The 16,180-nt window shown below is 38.7% G+C and overlaps 1 protein-coding gene across 1 annotated transcript; it reads right to left on the bottom strand.

Annotated features, from left to right (window-relative positions):
* Positions 1-8,633: 8,633 nt before the first annotated feature.
* On the bottom strand, positions 8,634-15,909 carry pnp4a (purine nucleoside phosphorylase 4a). Its single transcript, XM_044347653.1, has 7 exons — positions 15,602-15,909; positions 12,310-12,473; positions 11,796-11,899; positions 9,918-10,093; positions 9,611-9,801; positions 8,949-9,028; positions 8,634-8,792 (listed from the first exon to the last, which is right to left on the bottom strand). Exons 1-7 carry the CDS (start codon positions 15,622-15,624, stop codon positions 8,643-8,645), a joined length of 888 nt encoding a protein of 295 aa, XP_044203588.1. The 5' UTR covers positions 15,625-15,909; the 3' UTR covers positions 8,634-8,642.
* Positions 15,910-16,180: the final 271 nt, after the last annotated feature.

The following is a 16,180-nucleotide window of genomic DNA, read 5'->3' on the forward strand; positions in this document are numbered from 1 at the left end:
TACCATATGAAAAAAAATCAGTCAATATGTATTTAAGTGTTATTCATATTAAATATAAAAGTCCTTTATCCTCACAGTTGCTTCATTTATTTCTCTCTTTCTGACTCATCATGTTGCTCCTCCTTCTCCCAGCATGCACTGCAGGAGGCGCTCTGAGAGGGGAGAGAGGCATCTGACCCCTGGGAATGGAGGTCCTCGGTTTGATCCTTATCCTGAGCAGCAGGGGGACTGGCTGCATAGCAGGACATTAAGGTTAATTGATTTATAAACTACTTTAAAAATATAACAAGTTAAGTTTAAGTTTAAATAATAATGAATAAAAATTTCAGAAAAAATACGACATATCAAATGTTATAAATTTAAATGAATAATGTTGAATTACTATGTAACGAAAACAAAATAATAGTACAGCAAATAAAAAATATATAAAAATAACATGAAGTATTATTATATACAGTAATACTATATGTTAAAATAATAAATACATTCCTTGTATACTTATTTGTTATATTAACAAATATTTTATATTATGGTTTACCCAATTAAATGTAGAATTAGAGAAATAAGGGATACATTAGAATAATAAAAATGATATTTTATGCAGTAAATATGTTCAGTATATCAACTTATATCATAACCATTTTATATTTAATAGAGTATGTATTTATTGTATTTTATTTATGTAACTACAGATCCATACAAACTTTTGAAAATCTTTTTCCTCACCTGGAGGAGGAGCTGCAAATGTGATCCATTTCCACAGGTTGCTGTTTAGAGTGTTCACTGCTGCAGGAGAGAAACAAATCTACATCAGACTTCTGTAAATGTCAATTAATTCAAATGTGAGCAATGTAGATTTTTCCACAGTCTTTTGTCAGATCTCCTGCAAAAAGGGTTCAGTGACAGAAAAGTCTGCAGTTCCCTTTTATCTCCAGCAGATGGAGCTGTTGCTTTGTGAGCTGAACTGATTAAAAGTAAAGGTTAGATTGAAAGTCTGAATAACTTAAAAGTCAAGTCATTTTCATTTTACAGCCCAAAATCACAGCTTTGTCTCAGGTGAGAGTTATTATCTTTTTTTTTATTTAAAATTTTTTTTTAAATCTGTGTTTATATTTACACTCCACATGAGAAGAAGGAGATGTATTGAACGAGAAATCTAACTTCTTATAGCCCTGAAAAGGTTTGGTTCAATAACACCTACCTCTGCTGGGGACAGACTCTGCTGCTGAAATCTCTGGTTCTGATACAAAATCAGATCCACGTTCTTCTCTAAATTCCTCTCTGTGTTCCTCTTTAGGTTCTGCTCCAGGTTCCACCTCAAGAAGGACTCGGTCCAGCAGGTGGTCCAGCAGCTGGTGGACCTGGTTTGGTTCAGTTCTGATGGTCAGGATGCGAACGGGTTGTCCTGCTGTGATCTGCAGCTGTGTGAAGTTTCTAAGGAATCAGAGCCCACAAAGACAAAACTCTGAACCACAGCTCACACTTACCTAAGTGTGCTGCAGAGAAACACTCTGATGATGTTTTAATAAACAAGATCATGTTTCAGAACATCTATTCTGAGCTGAAGGAGGACATTTCATAAAAGTAACTAGAAAAAGACCAGGATACTTTATTTTGTTTAGTCTCAAGTTTGACAGTCCTGATAAGCAGAACAGAAACATCACACAAAGAAAAACATCACCTAAATGTAAAAAGAAACATGCTGACGTCTGTATGAGGCAGTTGTAGATTCTTACCCGCTTCTGCTGAGTTTAAGGGTCCAACAGAGAACCAATAGAACCACCAGAACCAGCAGCAGAACCACCAGGGACACAATGAAGAGGTCATAGGTCACCTGGTCAGTCATCATCAAACTGACACCTGAACAAAAAGATGCAGATACTGTATGTACACTGCTCCTCAACACTAAACACCTGTTTTAGGAAAAAAAAAGTAGACTTGAGTGACACTGAGGTTTAAAGTTTGTACTTGAGATTGAAACCAGCAGTTGAGAAAACAGTCTCACTACAAACTCCATTTAGCAGCTCCTCTGGACAATACTCTTAACTACTTTTAAAAAGCAGAACAACAATATCAGGCAGGTGAAAAGTAAAAAATAAACATGATTTATCCCAATTGAAACAGGTCCCTTCCGGTACACGTCTCTTTAGTGCTGCATTCAGAAAAAAAGAAGCTCAACTTGTAAGAAGTGGCAGCACTGGAGAGATCTTTACTGCAGCAAAAACTTTTATATTAATACATGTTGTCAAGAATAAATAAAATATTTTCAAAAGACATTTTTTAAGACTTCACATTTTCAGGTTCAGAATTAGACATATCAAAGACTATTGGACAGATTTCCGTTAAAATATCCTAAACTCATTCCTGCTCTCAAGAGGATGAACCCTTAAGATTTAATGACCCCTATAACCTTTCCTTTAGCAGCACCCACAGGACAAACTTTAATTTTTTAGCTCCACTGCTGGTAAAGGCCAATTCATTGTTTCCGCGTCTATGTAGGTCTGCGTGCTGTGACGACGTCTGTCCAAGTCTACAAGGGTCCTTGCAGCCCAAAATCTGTGGCCAGGCGGACTGTCCACACTACAAGTGCACCAAGTGTGTGTGCGCTACAAAAACATAGTGGTTGGTTGTTTTGTGCACTGTATGTATGTACTCTCCTTAGGCCTAGTCTCATTCAGCGGTTGTATACACAATTTTATTTATTTTTTAACTTTTTTTTTTTACAACCCTGATGCATGTTTGCATCTGTGTGCATATTCATGTGTGTGGATGTGGCAGCCATAAATTGGCCTTATGGCTCTAAGAACAGATAAATCATTAGATGTTGTTTGTTCATATTGTGGTTGTAATGAACACAGCAGCATCTTGGGGATGCTAGCAGCACACGTAGTCTGGTTTAATATTACAACAGACAGTAAGGATTAGCTCATAATCCTGCATGTGTTGATTTGTAAGTTTAACATACCTGCCTCTCCTGAAGGGACCCTGTTGTTTGAATGAAATCAGCTTGTTGTTCTGAAATCAATTCAAACAGAAAGGTTTAACCCTCTGTCATTCTGAGAAAGTTGAAAGAAAACATTCTGTAATGTTTGAATTTCTTAAACCAATCAGAACTGTCAAGAGATGGACATAAACTACACAAAGCTGATCATCATTTAAACTCAGAGGAATATTCTGCCTCTGTTCACACCTGGCATTAAAATGCATCTTGGGTGATCTGATCACAAGTGGACAGCTCTAAGTACATGTGTGAATGAACCCAAGACACATTGAATATGCATCCGATCACTCAGACACATTCGGAGATGGTCTGGAGATGAGAAATTTGGTACAGGTTGGACTTTTGAGTTACAATAACTTCCTGTTTCACGGTGAAACATCGGAAGTAGATGCATTGCCATGTCAAAGGCTTTCATAGAAAACTCAAGATTTTGATAACTTTTCAATGTTATATGGCCACATTATTTTAGCAGTGTGTATGTGAATGTGTCCTGGGCCTGGTGCGTGCTGGTGGTGTTTAAAATGCTGGGGAAACTGAGACCAATTGTGACCCTTTCGGCTTTCCACCAGCTGCTTGGGCGCACAACCGACTTAGCATGGTTCCCACCATGACCAACACTAAAGTCCAGTTATTGAGGTCAATAAACTTTTATTAGTCATATTAATAGAGTTTTGTTAAGATTTTTTTTGTTGTTGTTGTAGCCTATTTTCCTAAATTATGTTAGCTTAGTTTTGTTTTTCCTTTTTTGTTATTGTTTGTTTTTCTCCTTAAGTTGAGGGGAGGTCTGATGTATAAGCTTGTGGCTTCTTGACCTCTCCTGACACATCTCTTAATTTTTCATTATCTGTATTTTATGCAGTTTTATATGTGTGCAAATAAAATAAAATAAATCAATCAATTTTGTGCTTTGACTTAAAAAGCAATAAAGCCAAGGAGTTGCAGTCCTATATCAAACGGACTGCAATTCCTCTGCGTTAACTTTCTTCTCTCCTGTGGTTTTTGTTAAATCAGATGAGGAAGTTGAGAGTTGTGTGCCGTCTGTCCGTACTCTATAGCAGAGTAGTTTCAGTTTTCATTCACTTTCCAGCCAGGGGCGGATCCAGATTATTTTCAGGTGGAGGGCAGAAGGGGGAACAACAGTTATGACCCACCGTCCTCCACAGTGATTACATGCCTGCTGTCAGCCAGCAGGTCACTGCAGTGTTTTTAATTATATTTCTATAGTAAAATAGTTGCTGAATTTTCAGTCATCTTGTGAAGATTTGGATTTGATTTGAATCCACAGTGACACAGAGTCTCTTCTCACATCAAGACAAATCGGTCAGTCTGTTTCAATTTATAAAGCAGTTATTTGTTGTATTTTCATATTTTCCTGAATATTATGGGTTGTGTTTTCTCAGTGGTGAGAGGTTTAAAGAGACTGTCGATCCCCGCAGTTTTCATATTACTATTTCTGCAGTATAATAATGCAGGAACAAGTTGGGATTTTTGAACAGCATGTGGTTTTTTCTTTGTTGTTGTTGTTGTTGTTGTGATGGTAATATGTGTTTTATCAAAGTGCAGAAGTTTAAAAATGGTGTCTATGTGTGTGAGGCTGGATAAGGCCTGCTGTGAGCTACACTGCATGGATCAACACAGGTCGTGATGGATCAGTGTTTGTGCAATCTGAAATTTGTTGTGATTAGGTGATTAATCAACTAGTTGCCAACTATTAAATGAATCGCCAACTACTTTGACGGTCAATTAATTATTTTGAGTCATTTTTTAAGGAGAAAATGTCTGAATTCTTTTATTCCAGCTTCTCATATGTGAATATTTCCTGGTTTCTTTTGTCCTCTATGTTTGATAGTTGCAGTAAACTGAATATCTTTGGGTTGTGGACAAAACAAGACATTTGAGGACGTCATCTTGGAGACAGTGATCGACTTTTTTTTTTTTTTTTTTTTTTTTTTTTTTACCATTTTCTGACATTTTATAGACCAAACAATTGATTGATTAATCGACAAAATAATTGACAGGATAACCGATAATGAAAATAATCTTTAGTTGCAGCCCTATACTGATTGTTGAACAACTTAGAAAAAGAGACAGACACACACATACACAGTGTGATATGATCTGTTGACACACACATTTGTGTGTGCGCGCGCGCACACACAAATGCATAAATAGGATATACTGTATTTATGTATATATACATACACACATATACACGTACACATAGACACACACATGCACATATATATAATTTACGTATATCAATCTTAATGTTTATTTCTAATACTACTGTTTTTGTGTATTGCCCAAATATGTGGTCAATTTGTGCACTGAGAGAGAGAGAGAAAGAGAGAGAGAGAGAGAGAGAGAGAGAGAGAGAGAGAGAGAGAGCTGCTCTGAGTCGATCTTCATCTCTCTCATATTAAAACGCGTCCGTGGCGTCTTTGCTCAGGTTGTTGTCAAACTTGCGATGTTTTCTGATTGCAGATATATGAATCCGCTGTACTCAGCCAACAGCCTGCGTGTGCATAGAAGAAAACTTCTACTTCACTAGATAAGAGAGGATAAGAGATGAGACAGAGAGGATAACGCGGGTCAATTGGCGCGACGCTCCGTGACGCAGCCCAACGATCAGAACAGAATCATCAGCTCATTAGAATATTCACAGTTGTTTTGTGACGTTACAATGGCAACAGTAGCTCTGATAGTTGCAAACCCTGTTCACTGCTTTAAGTGCATATTTCTGAAGGACACACAGAGACACAGGAGCGAGAAAACCAGAGCCAAAGAGGGAGCAAGTTTCACCTCTGAATCCCTGAAACCCTTAACAGAGGAAGGATAACATCAGCACATGAGACCTCCCTGGATGTGATCCCACTGGAGTCACAGTTTCTTCACCGTGTGATACCTCTGAGGAAAGACGGACACTGAAAAGGGACGTGAGTAAAGAATAATCTAGAAACAGCAGTCAGCCACCTTATAACAGCACCTACTGCAACCTGAAATAATCCAAACTAGTCTAATCTAATTGCACTCAATCTGATGCAATCTACTCCGACATACTCTTGATTAGATCAGAAATGATACATGATCAAATCTATCATAGTTATATTGGATAACATCCTGAGCGCTGTTGGCTGTTAGTTTCAGTTTAAAAAAAGCTTTAGAAAGACTTTTTAGAAGATCAGAAATGAAAGATAATAATAGTGTGTCCAGAACAAGTGTAATACAATCCAGCCTAATATAATACAGAGGAAATACACCTTTAGCAAAAATACAACACTTAACAATTCTTGTAACTAAACAAAAACTGGCATCTACAAGAGAAACAAGAGGGATAAATATAACAATAGTGTGAATTATATAATTATACAATCCATCCCTCTAATGCTGAAAAGATCTGATTCACCTAAAGCTCATGAAGTATAAACAGGGTGTAATAGTAAGTAACATCTTACATTAGAAATATGAGAATAGATGTAAACTAGCTCTGACAGCATGACTGTAGAGCAAATAAGTGATCATAATCATAAGACTGAACATATTGGAAGTGAGCTGGTGCATGTGACTTCTTGCGAAACTTCTACCTTCAGTGTCTTGTTATAATAACGGCCTTTTTGCTGTTTTTGACAAACTCCTGTGACTGTAGAGCAGTCATCCTCAGCTCCGAATTATTAGTGCAGCGGGGTGTCGATGCAGAGAGCTCCCGTCATGCAGAGAGCTCCCGCAAAAAAAAGTTGAATCAGGCCTTGATGTGACATCATCTGGCAAGATGCTGCGTTAGGCAATCACATACATGCAAGCACACTCTAATGGTGGATTACTTTACAACGTGAACTAACCCTGCGTTCATGTGGTGTTGAAATAATCGGAAAAAAGATTTCCCGACCGGGAAACTTCACGTGAACACCCCCTCAAGTTGGAACAACAACTCAGAAAGTCTGCAAAAATTTTGGTACACAACTTGCCGACTTTGACATCATATACGCAGAAACATGTCAGACGAAAGTAAACGTTTGGTTGATGTCAAGAAACTTTTTTATTAATTCACTTATCAATTTTTAGCCCCTGCCTGTATTTCAATCAGTGAAGACACAAGTTGACATTATGCAGAAGCTTTATTTGATGTTGACCCTGTCGATTAGATGGATCTATAGAGACAGAGCCCCTTATGGATGCATGTTGCCAGGTAGCATTGTATGTGTGTGTGCACTACACAGTTAAATATGTTTGTGAGCTGCAGCCGCGGCTATTATTGCTCATCCTTATCTGCCATGCTGCTGCTTTATAAGTTATTTGATGAATGTATTTATGTTGTACCGGCTGCAGAGTCCACAGCCTTTTTCTTCATTGTTGGTCATTTTTGTTTAATTGCAATTTTGCCTTTTTTCTTATTAATCCTAGTAAGGCTATACTGAGGAAAGTGTTGGTGATCTGTTGTATAGAAAAGGATACACACACACACACACACACACGGGCCTGGCGTGGCATTGTTCTGCTAGAGTGCTGTAAATATATAAATTAACCGAATGTGTGTGACACCATGAAAGCAGATGTACAGTTGATGAGCACAAACTTCTTTCTGATGTTATCCATTGGTTTCACACAACTTATCTGGATTTTTGTTGCGGTCACAGCAGACTAAGAAAGGTAGCCTAAACGTTCTCTTCCTAGTCGCATCTTCCAGCTCTACCTGGAGGATCTTGAAACATTTCCAGGCCTTATTTGGATATGCAGTATGTCCGGCATGTTGTAGGTCCACCATGGGGTCTCCTCCCAGTTGGAGGTGGCTCAAATAGTTCCCCAAGGAGACATCTGGGAGGCATCCTAATTAGATGCCTGAATCACCTCCACTGGCTCCTCTTGGTGTGAAGGAGCAGCAGTTGTGCTCTGAGATCCATCTGGCTGCCCATTCTGAGAGGGAAACTCATTTCAGCCACTTGTATCTGCGATCACATTCTTTCCATCACTATATAAGACTTGTGAACACCTGTGAGAGTTGGAGCACACGTTGGCTGGTATATGAAGAGCTGTTCAGGTTTAGCTTCGGCTTCACCATGACTGTTTGTGCAGCGCATTACTGCTGACGGTGAATTAATCTGCATGTCAATCTCAAGCTTCATCTCAAATATCACACATGAAAAAAGCAAGTATGGACGACTGATTAGCCTATGACAGGTCAACGTATCTGTATAGAGTCTAATACAGTTTTATCACAGCAGCATCTAGTGGACATTAGAAAAACTACATATTGATCAACACAAACAGGAAACCACAGGTCTGGCAGCATGTTTTAATCAGATTAACGTGTATCAAGAAATCAGTGAAATTCTTTACAACATTGTACAAGAGAAAAACTTTTTTTAAATTATTCTTTTTATATTAAAGCACCATTAAACACAGTGGTCATCGTTATATTAATCTATAGGATTAAAATGAAATATCATAAATGAATACTTACATTCAGATTTACCCTGATAGAGAATTATTAGGCACCATGTTGATATAAATAAAGTTTTTATAACAGCAAAGATATAAAATAATATAAAGGATGATAAACTAAAAAAAGAAGTAAGCTATAAAATATGTTGTAAACAACAATCAAATATATACACAGTGTGTGTGTGCGTGTGCGTGTGTGTGTTCAGAGAGCGTTATTGGTGTTGTTGTTATTGATCTCCATCCTGCTGATCAGTTCAGTCACCAGCTGCTGTAGAGTTTGAGAGCGCAGCCGTCCGACCTCCAGGACGCCTTCATGGTTCACACTTTCCGAGTCCTCATAACTTTTCACAACCTGACACAGATCAATTAATCAATCAACCAATCAATCATTGATTGCACAGTCTGAGTCCTCATAACTCCTCATCAGAAAACTTGTGTCCTACTGCGTTTTTATCAATCAAATTCCAACCGATCGATGTATTAGTTAGAGTCTGAACTGTGTGTTTACCTTGTTGGTGATCAGAGAGAGGCCGAAGACTCTCAGACCGCAGTGAGTCGCCACGACGACCTCAGGAGCCGTACTCATACCTGTAAACACAGTTAAACACCTGAAGTTACTGAGGCAGGTCACAACAGTACTGCTGATACTGATACTACTGCTACTGTTAGTACTTCCATCACTTCTACAGGAATCACAGTCAGTGACTCAGATCAGCATCAGAGCGTTATGACATCAACTCAAGTTGAAAACAGCTTCACAAAGACTAAACTGTTTATGTAAATGTGACTTCACTCTGAAAGTAAAGACCCACCTGATGAAAAAGAATTTTGTGAATGTGAAAAATAACAATGTGGCATTTTATAATTTGACTCAGAAATCTAAAAAATGACAGCATTCAGCTTTATCCAACATGGCAAAGTGGGCAACTTCTCCAAGCCCCCAGACCCTCAGACCCTCTGGGGCCACAAAGCCTCAGTTCTGACTTTGAGGTCCCCAGAGGATGAACCCCATGACCTTTCCTTTAACACCATCCTCAGGAAAAACTTAACCTTTTTAGCCCCTCTAAGAGTAGCTAAATTATTTGAATATTGTGGCGGTAATGTCCACTGCAGCCTCTAGGGGGCGCTAGCAACACTTTACACCGTTAGTCTGTATTCTGTTTGTCGTACCGACAGCGTCCACTCCCAGTCGATGCAGCAATCTGGCCTCAGCGATGGTTTCAAAGTTGGGCCCGCCCACCATGGCGTACACGCCCTCCTGCATGAGGCTGGCCACGCCCAGCTGCTTAGCGATCTCCATCGCTAAGGAACGCAGGCCTTTGTCATAGCAACCTGACATGGCGGGGAAACGAGGCCCGAACCTGTAAACAATAATTAACAAACAACACGATCAAACACAAGTATTTAACATCATAATTAACAACCTGAGCGTGTCAAATAGTCATACAAGACACAAACAACAACAAACAACAGTTACTTGTCGTCGTTGGGTCCACTCAGCGGGTTCAGACCGACCAATCCGGGGAAGTTGACGTGGTCTTTGATGATCATGATGTCACCAGGCTGCAGGCCATCGGCCAATGAGCCAGCGGCATTCGTCACAATCAGAGTCTCCACCCCCAACAACTTGAAGACTCGAACTGGAAACGTTGTCTGAGAGACAGACAGACACTTGTCATAACCTTGGTAATCATTTGTCTATTAAACAGGAGAAGCTTCCTGTAAAGGTTTGTTGTTATGGAGATTGTCCTTCTTCAGTTGACGCAGGATGTCTGACACTGTTCTTTTTAAATCTTCAGACATTATTGTTGAAACCCAGGCAGTGTCTCTGGACATCAACTACCAATTTTTTTACTTTACTGTAAATGGCTCTGAGTGCTGCCCTCCAGGTAGAACTTCCTCCCAGATCGTGTGACAATCCCGCCTTTATTACTGTGATTGTCAGACCTACTGTAAACCCAGACCACTGACCCAACCTTAAACTATATTCAAATGTTGAATCATTTTTAAAAATCTCATGTGCTGCAAGTTTAAAATCAGGGATCAACCTGGAAGAACACTTGATCACACTCAGAGTGTTAACCGAGGGGCAAACTGGGCAACAGCTTTAGAGTCCCAGATGCTTATGGTGTGCTCAGACAGAACATGAAGAAAATCTTTTGTGTGGCGCGAAGGCCTCAGGTAAACTGTGCAGCAATTAATGTGCATTAAAGCACAACATAAACTGAAAGCCTAAAGGCCATAAAGTATAAGTCACGTGCATCTCAATTTTTGTTACAACAGTGAGCTGCTGTTGCACTGTGAGATGTGTTTTCATTGAATCAATCCCACACACACCTCCTGCTGCTGGAAACACTAACTACAGCACCATGCTGTATATGGATTGATCCGCTGCTGAAAATAGTTCCCAACAGTCTAGCTATTACATGAAATTACTGAGCCTTTTTAAAAATATATATTTTTGAGCTGTTTTTAAAGTTTTGAAAGCGGTCCAAAGGACATTTTTGCTGCATATAGTTTATATAACTGGATTGGATATGGATAATTTGGAACAGTATAAGACTTAGGCTACCTGTTGAGCAATAAGCAGCAGATTGTGTGTGTGTGTGTTTGTGTGTGTGTGTGTGTGTTTTATAGAGGAAAACAATAGCATCATTGAACAGTCTGCTAAAAGGCTGCACGTGACCAAACCCCCATGACCTGAATCGGGTTCACATACACACACATACACAAACACACACATACACACACACACACACATGCGCACATGCACGTCATGTTGCTGACAACAAACAGTCATATGTGTGTTTCACCAAGGTTGCGTGACTGAGCCGCTTTAATCAGCTCACTGTGTTTGTGTGTAAGTGTGTGTGTGCGTTGTGTGTGTGTTTGCGTGTGTACAATTTAATTGATTATTGTTTATTGTCCTCTATGTATTTATTGTGTGTAAACGCAGTTAAATACGTGAACTGGGTGAAATCACTCAAATGGTGCGTTCATGTTCATTGTTATGGTGTGGGAATATGTGACACTAGTTGAAGGACTCACAAAAGAAAGATTGAAAAAGAGAATAGCCCAAATTAAAAAGCACTATAGGCCGATATCCTGACTTTTAATCACCAGAATGTGTCTCTGAATCCTACATTTCACATAATGCAACTCAGTTGTGTCTTTCAATATCATTCACTTCCTTCAAACTCTAGTTTGTACTGCAGGCTTTTTGTTAAAAATGCTACATCTCAAACTCATGCTAGTACTCCTCATGACAAGTAAACTGGACATCTTGTGTGAAATTGGTGGACTTCCCCACTTAGATTAGTGATGCAAATGTGTGTGTGTGTGAGTGTGTGTGTACCTTGCAGAGTGAGTGTCCTTCATACATGTGGAAGCGACCCTGCATGCACACACACGACTTCCCCTTCAGCTCCCCGAAAACCAGCCGACCTGCATGACCTTGCACTGCAACAAACACACACACACACACACACACACACAGTCAGGGTTACAGTGAGAGACAGGTGTAGTGATGTAATTAACCCACACACAAAAAAAATTAAATGTTTGTATGCTGCTTATGCTGTAAATGCTAAATAGTGATTGTAATAGTTTTGACAGAATAGTAGCCTGTAATTCTAAATTTGGACCCTTTACACAAATTTTCGGATGTGCAGAAATTACCGACAGTCTCAGAGGTCATACATGAAAACATGACTGTTAATAAACTAAAATAGTTATAATTATGAAACTTGATTTACAGACTTGTGTTGATTAGTTAATCCAAGTGTAAAATACATATGAATGAATATGTCACTCTCAGTTTTACTTATCATATATTATTTAATAATGTTAATATGAAAATAAAACTGTACCTGTGCTCTGCGGGAAGCCCGGTATGTCAGAGTAAGCGAAGGAGTCCTGACACTTGAGGGTGTCAGCGAGCATGCCCAGTCCAGACCCACAGATGATTGCCACCTGGGGGCGGTGCTTCGTCTGAGACATCAACCAATCGGCTGTTTTCTGGTATTCGTCATGACTGTGGACAAAAAGAGAAGAGAGTGGGAAATATATATTTTTAAAATAGTATGGAATAATTTATAGTAGGCCTTAACAGTGAGAGTCTTAGTAGTTCAATCAGCGCTGATCATGTGGTGCATCGTCATCATCACAGGAGAAAAACTGCTGTTTTCCATCGTGGTTGTTTGTTAATCGGTGAAGCATCACGCTGTTGCCGGTGTTACTGCTCTCTGTTTGAGGATCTCAGGATCAGGTCTAATGATCGTTGAGTTTATTTGGACCGTTCTCTTTTTTATGAAAATTAATTTAAGCATGTTGGGTTCGTGTAGGTTTTCCAAGGGTCAGTTTTAGATGCACAGAGTGTCTGCAAGTCTAGAAAAGTCTTAAAAATTGACACAAACTATGAACTTTAACACAAATGAATGAATACTTTTTAATTTATTTAATCCATCAATCAATTTTCTGCTGCTTACTGGGTATCGGTCACATTGATTTAATTAATTATATAGTTAATAATTATTGTTATATACTGCTGGGAAGTAAAGAATTTATGTCCCACTTTCATACTTTGGCTGGTACGATGGTGAAACAGGTATTACATTGCATTCTATGTTGTCTTAAAATGGTCTTAAAAAGTCTTAAGTTTAACCCTGGGAACAGCATTTATACTGCAGTGTCAATATTAACCAGCCCTTTAGCAACAGAGTTAGGAGGAATCATTAAACAGGCTTTCTACCTCTGGAATACAATTTATAGCAGGCACTTTAATATTTAACAGTTACTAAGCTAACTCTAGTGTCACACAGTTCAAGGGGTGTTTAACACCTGGATCTTAATTTTGTGGTTTTAGACATTTTTCTAATCAATGATGATAATTTATTAACCAACGTGATAACAACACAGCAAGTCAGACAGGTTTGAAACAAACCTTGGATTCAGACAGATTAAACATAATTAGTTGCACAAGAAAATTAAGCTGAAGGCACCAAACATGTTCATTAAAGTCGTTACAGAATCACAACAATAGATCAAGGACTTATTTCAGGCAAACTAAAGCTTAAGACGACACTTTGCAATTTAAATTAGTTTGTTGTCAGAGTCTGGATCAGTTTAGGAGGAATTCGGTAACCATGGTGACAGGGTTACACACTCTGACTGCTGAGGCTCATGGGTATTGCAGTATTTAGAGCCATCCACCAAATTGACAGAAAAACAAACAAAAATAAAAACGTATGTCTCAGAAACAATTGAAACTGATGGTCAGAACATAAACCTTTAGCATGGTTACATAATTCAGGAGACTCTTGTGTTTCTATGTTGAGGAGATTATTAACAGAAACTCTGTTAAGTCTCAATGAGACTTAACTGTGGGTGAAAAATACGTCTGGTACCAGCAGCTCCTCACACTTTGCAACAGTGTAAGTTGAGTTAACTGAAGTATACCCTCTACATGATGTGATGGACCTTTGCAATAGTTTACTAAATAACCCAGACATTCAGCTTGTCTTAGATAATCGGGTTAAACTGTGCTTGTTTACAGCCTGTCTGATCACCTGACTGCTTGTGTTGTTATCATAATGGACTCCATGATGCTGTCATGTTCCCATGTCTCTGTAATGAATCTGGTTTTAACTCTTTTTAACTTTCATTGTCCAAAACTGACAGGAATAATTGTCAAAACGATAAAATATAACTCGAGTTTAATTGCATGCAGGCAGGAAATGTTAAGTTTAATAATAAAAAGCAGAATAATTCAACTGAACAGTCACGTTATGTGACTTTGCTTTTTCACTCAAGGCTCCTCAGCTCTGAGACAGAATCAGTAACATCTTATAAATCACACATCTTTTTTTCTTATTTTTTTAGTTTTTAGTTTTATTTCCAACATCTTATATTTCCAACATCTTATATTTGGGGTACTTCATTTAATTTCACTTTGTTTTATTTTAATTGTCTGATTCTACCACCTGATTCAACCATGTAAAGGACTTTTTAACTTTGTTTGGAAAAGTGCTGTATGAATAAAATCTATTATTATTATTATCATTATTATTATTATTATTATTATTATTATTATTAGTGTTTAACTTCCTCAAGTATCTTGGTTAACTATCTTTGTTTTTAAGGAATAGTTCAACATTTTAGGGAATAGGCTTATTTACTTTCTGGTGGAAAGTTAGATTTTGAGATCGATACCACTCTCGTATTTGCTCTTTAAAGGTCCAGTGTGTAGGATTTAGTGGCTTGACTCTCCCCATCCAAGCATGTAGGTGGCTACGAAACTCGTGAAAAACGCAACAGGCCCTCTCTAGAGCCTGTGTTTGGGTTTGCAAGGGTTTGTCCATTCTGGGCTACTGTAGAAACATGGCAGTGCAACATGGTGGGCTCCGTAGAAGAGGACCCGCTTTACATGTAGATATTAAGGGCTTATTCTAAGATAACAAAAACACAACCATTCTTATTTTCAGGTGATTATACATTAATTATAACATACAAAGATATTCCATTTCTGCCAAGTCCGTTCCTCTAGATGCCGCTAAATTCTACACACTGCACCTTTAAATATAAGGCTACAGTACAGCCAACAGCTGGTTAACTTAGCTTAGCATGAAGACTAGAAATAGAGGGAAACAGCTAGCCTGGCTCTGTCTAAAGGTAAGAAATCCCACCTATCAGCATCTCTAAAGTTCACTAATTAACACTTTATATTTAGTTTAATCTGTATACATTTTTTTGGTGGGTTACATGTCAGACTAATAACTTCCTGGAGTCTCCACTGTTTGCCTGGCAACTCTTCAGAGCTGCTTAGATTTATCTTGCAACCCAATTACCCCAAAAAAGGGGTTTGCAAGATAAATCTGAGGCGTCATGATCTGATTATCAGGACATGAAAGCAGAACAAAAAGTTATTTTTTTCAAACTTTCCTGTTAACTTTCACTCTTTTTACCTGTTCAGGCTTCTGAAAATTATTCAAAAACAATTAAACGAGGCAAAAAACAAAAACACTTTTTGTTTGAACTGGTCGCAACCGGCAGACATACGCACTGACAGCAACAAGTTTAGTAAACACTGGTCTATTATACTGTGAGACAGATGTTAATATTGATTATAATTATAATAAAACAGCACAACAGGTGTTTTCTTACCTGATCTGTTCTTTGCTGTGCATGATGGACAGATGAGAGACGACTGATGATGATGAAAATGATGAAGCAGACTGATGTGTGTGTCTGCGTCTATAAACTGTCACTAACTGTGTGTATGTGTGTATATGTGTGTATGTGTGTGTGTGTGTATGTGTGTGTGTGTATGTGATGGAGGGACAGTCAGTCAGAGTGCGGCTGGCTGATGCTGATCAGCCTACATATTCGCCGGTCACATGCTTCTGATTGGTCAACAACTCATCCATTCATCGGCAGCAACCAATGAAGCCACAGTGTTGTAGAAATGTGTGTGTGTGTGTGTGTGTGTGTGTGTGTGTGTGTGTGTGTGTGTGTGTGTGTGTGTGTGTGTGTGTGTGTGTGTTTGGATTCCAATCTGAACTGGATTGTGGGAGGTATTTTTTTGTGTTGTGTAAGCAGTGTCTGGTTTTGCGTCACGCCCCCGCACACAGTAACGTGATTTTACTTCAGTGTTAATTCACTAACTCTGATCCTGAGCCTCAGGATACACACACACACACACACACACACACACACACACACACAGAGTTGTGTTTCCATCAC

Source organism: Thunnus albacares, chromosome 4 (assembly GCF_914725855.1).
Source record: "Thunnus albacares chromosome 4, fThuAlb1.1, whole genome shotgun sequence".
In the NCBI taxonomy this organism is placed as follows: Eukaryota; Metazoa; Chordata; class Actinopteri; order Scombriformes; family Scombridae; genus Thunnus; species Thunnus albacares.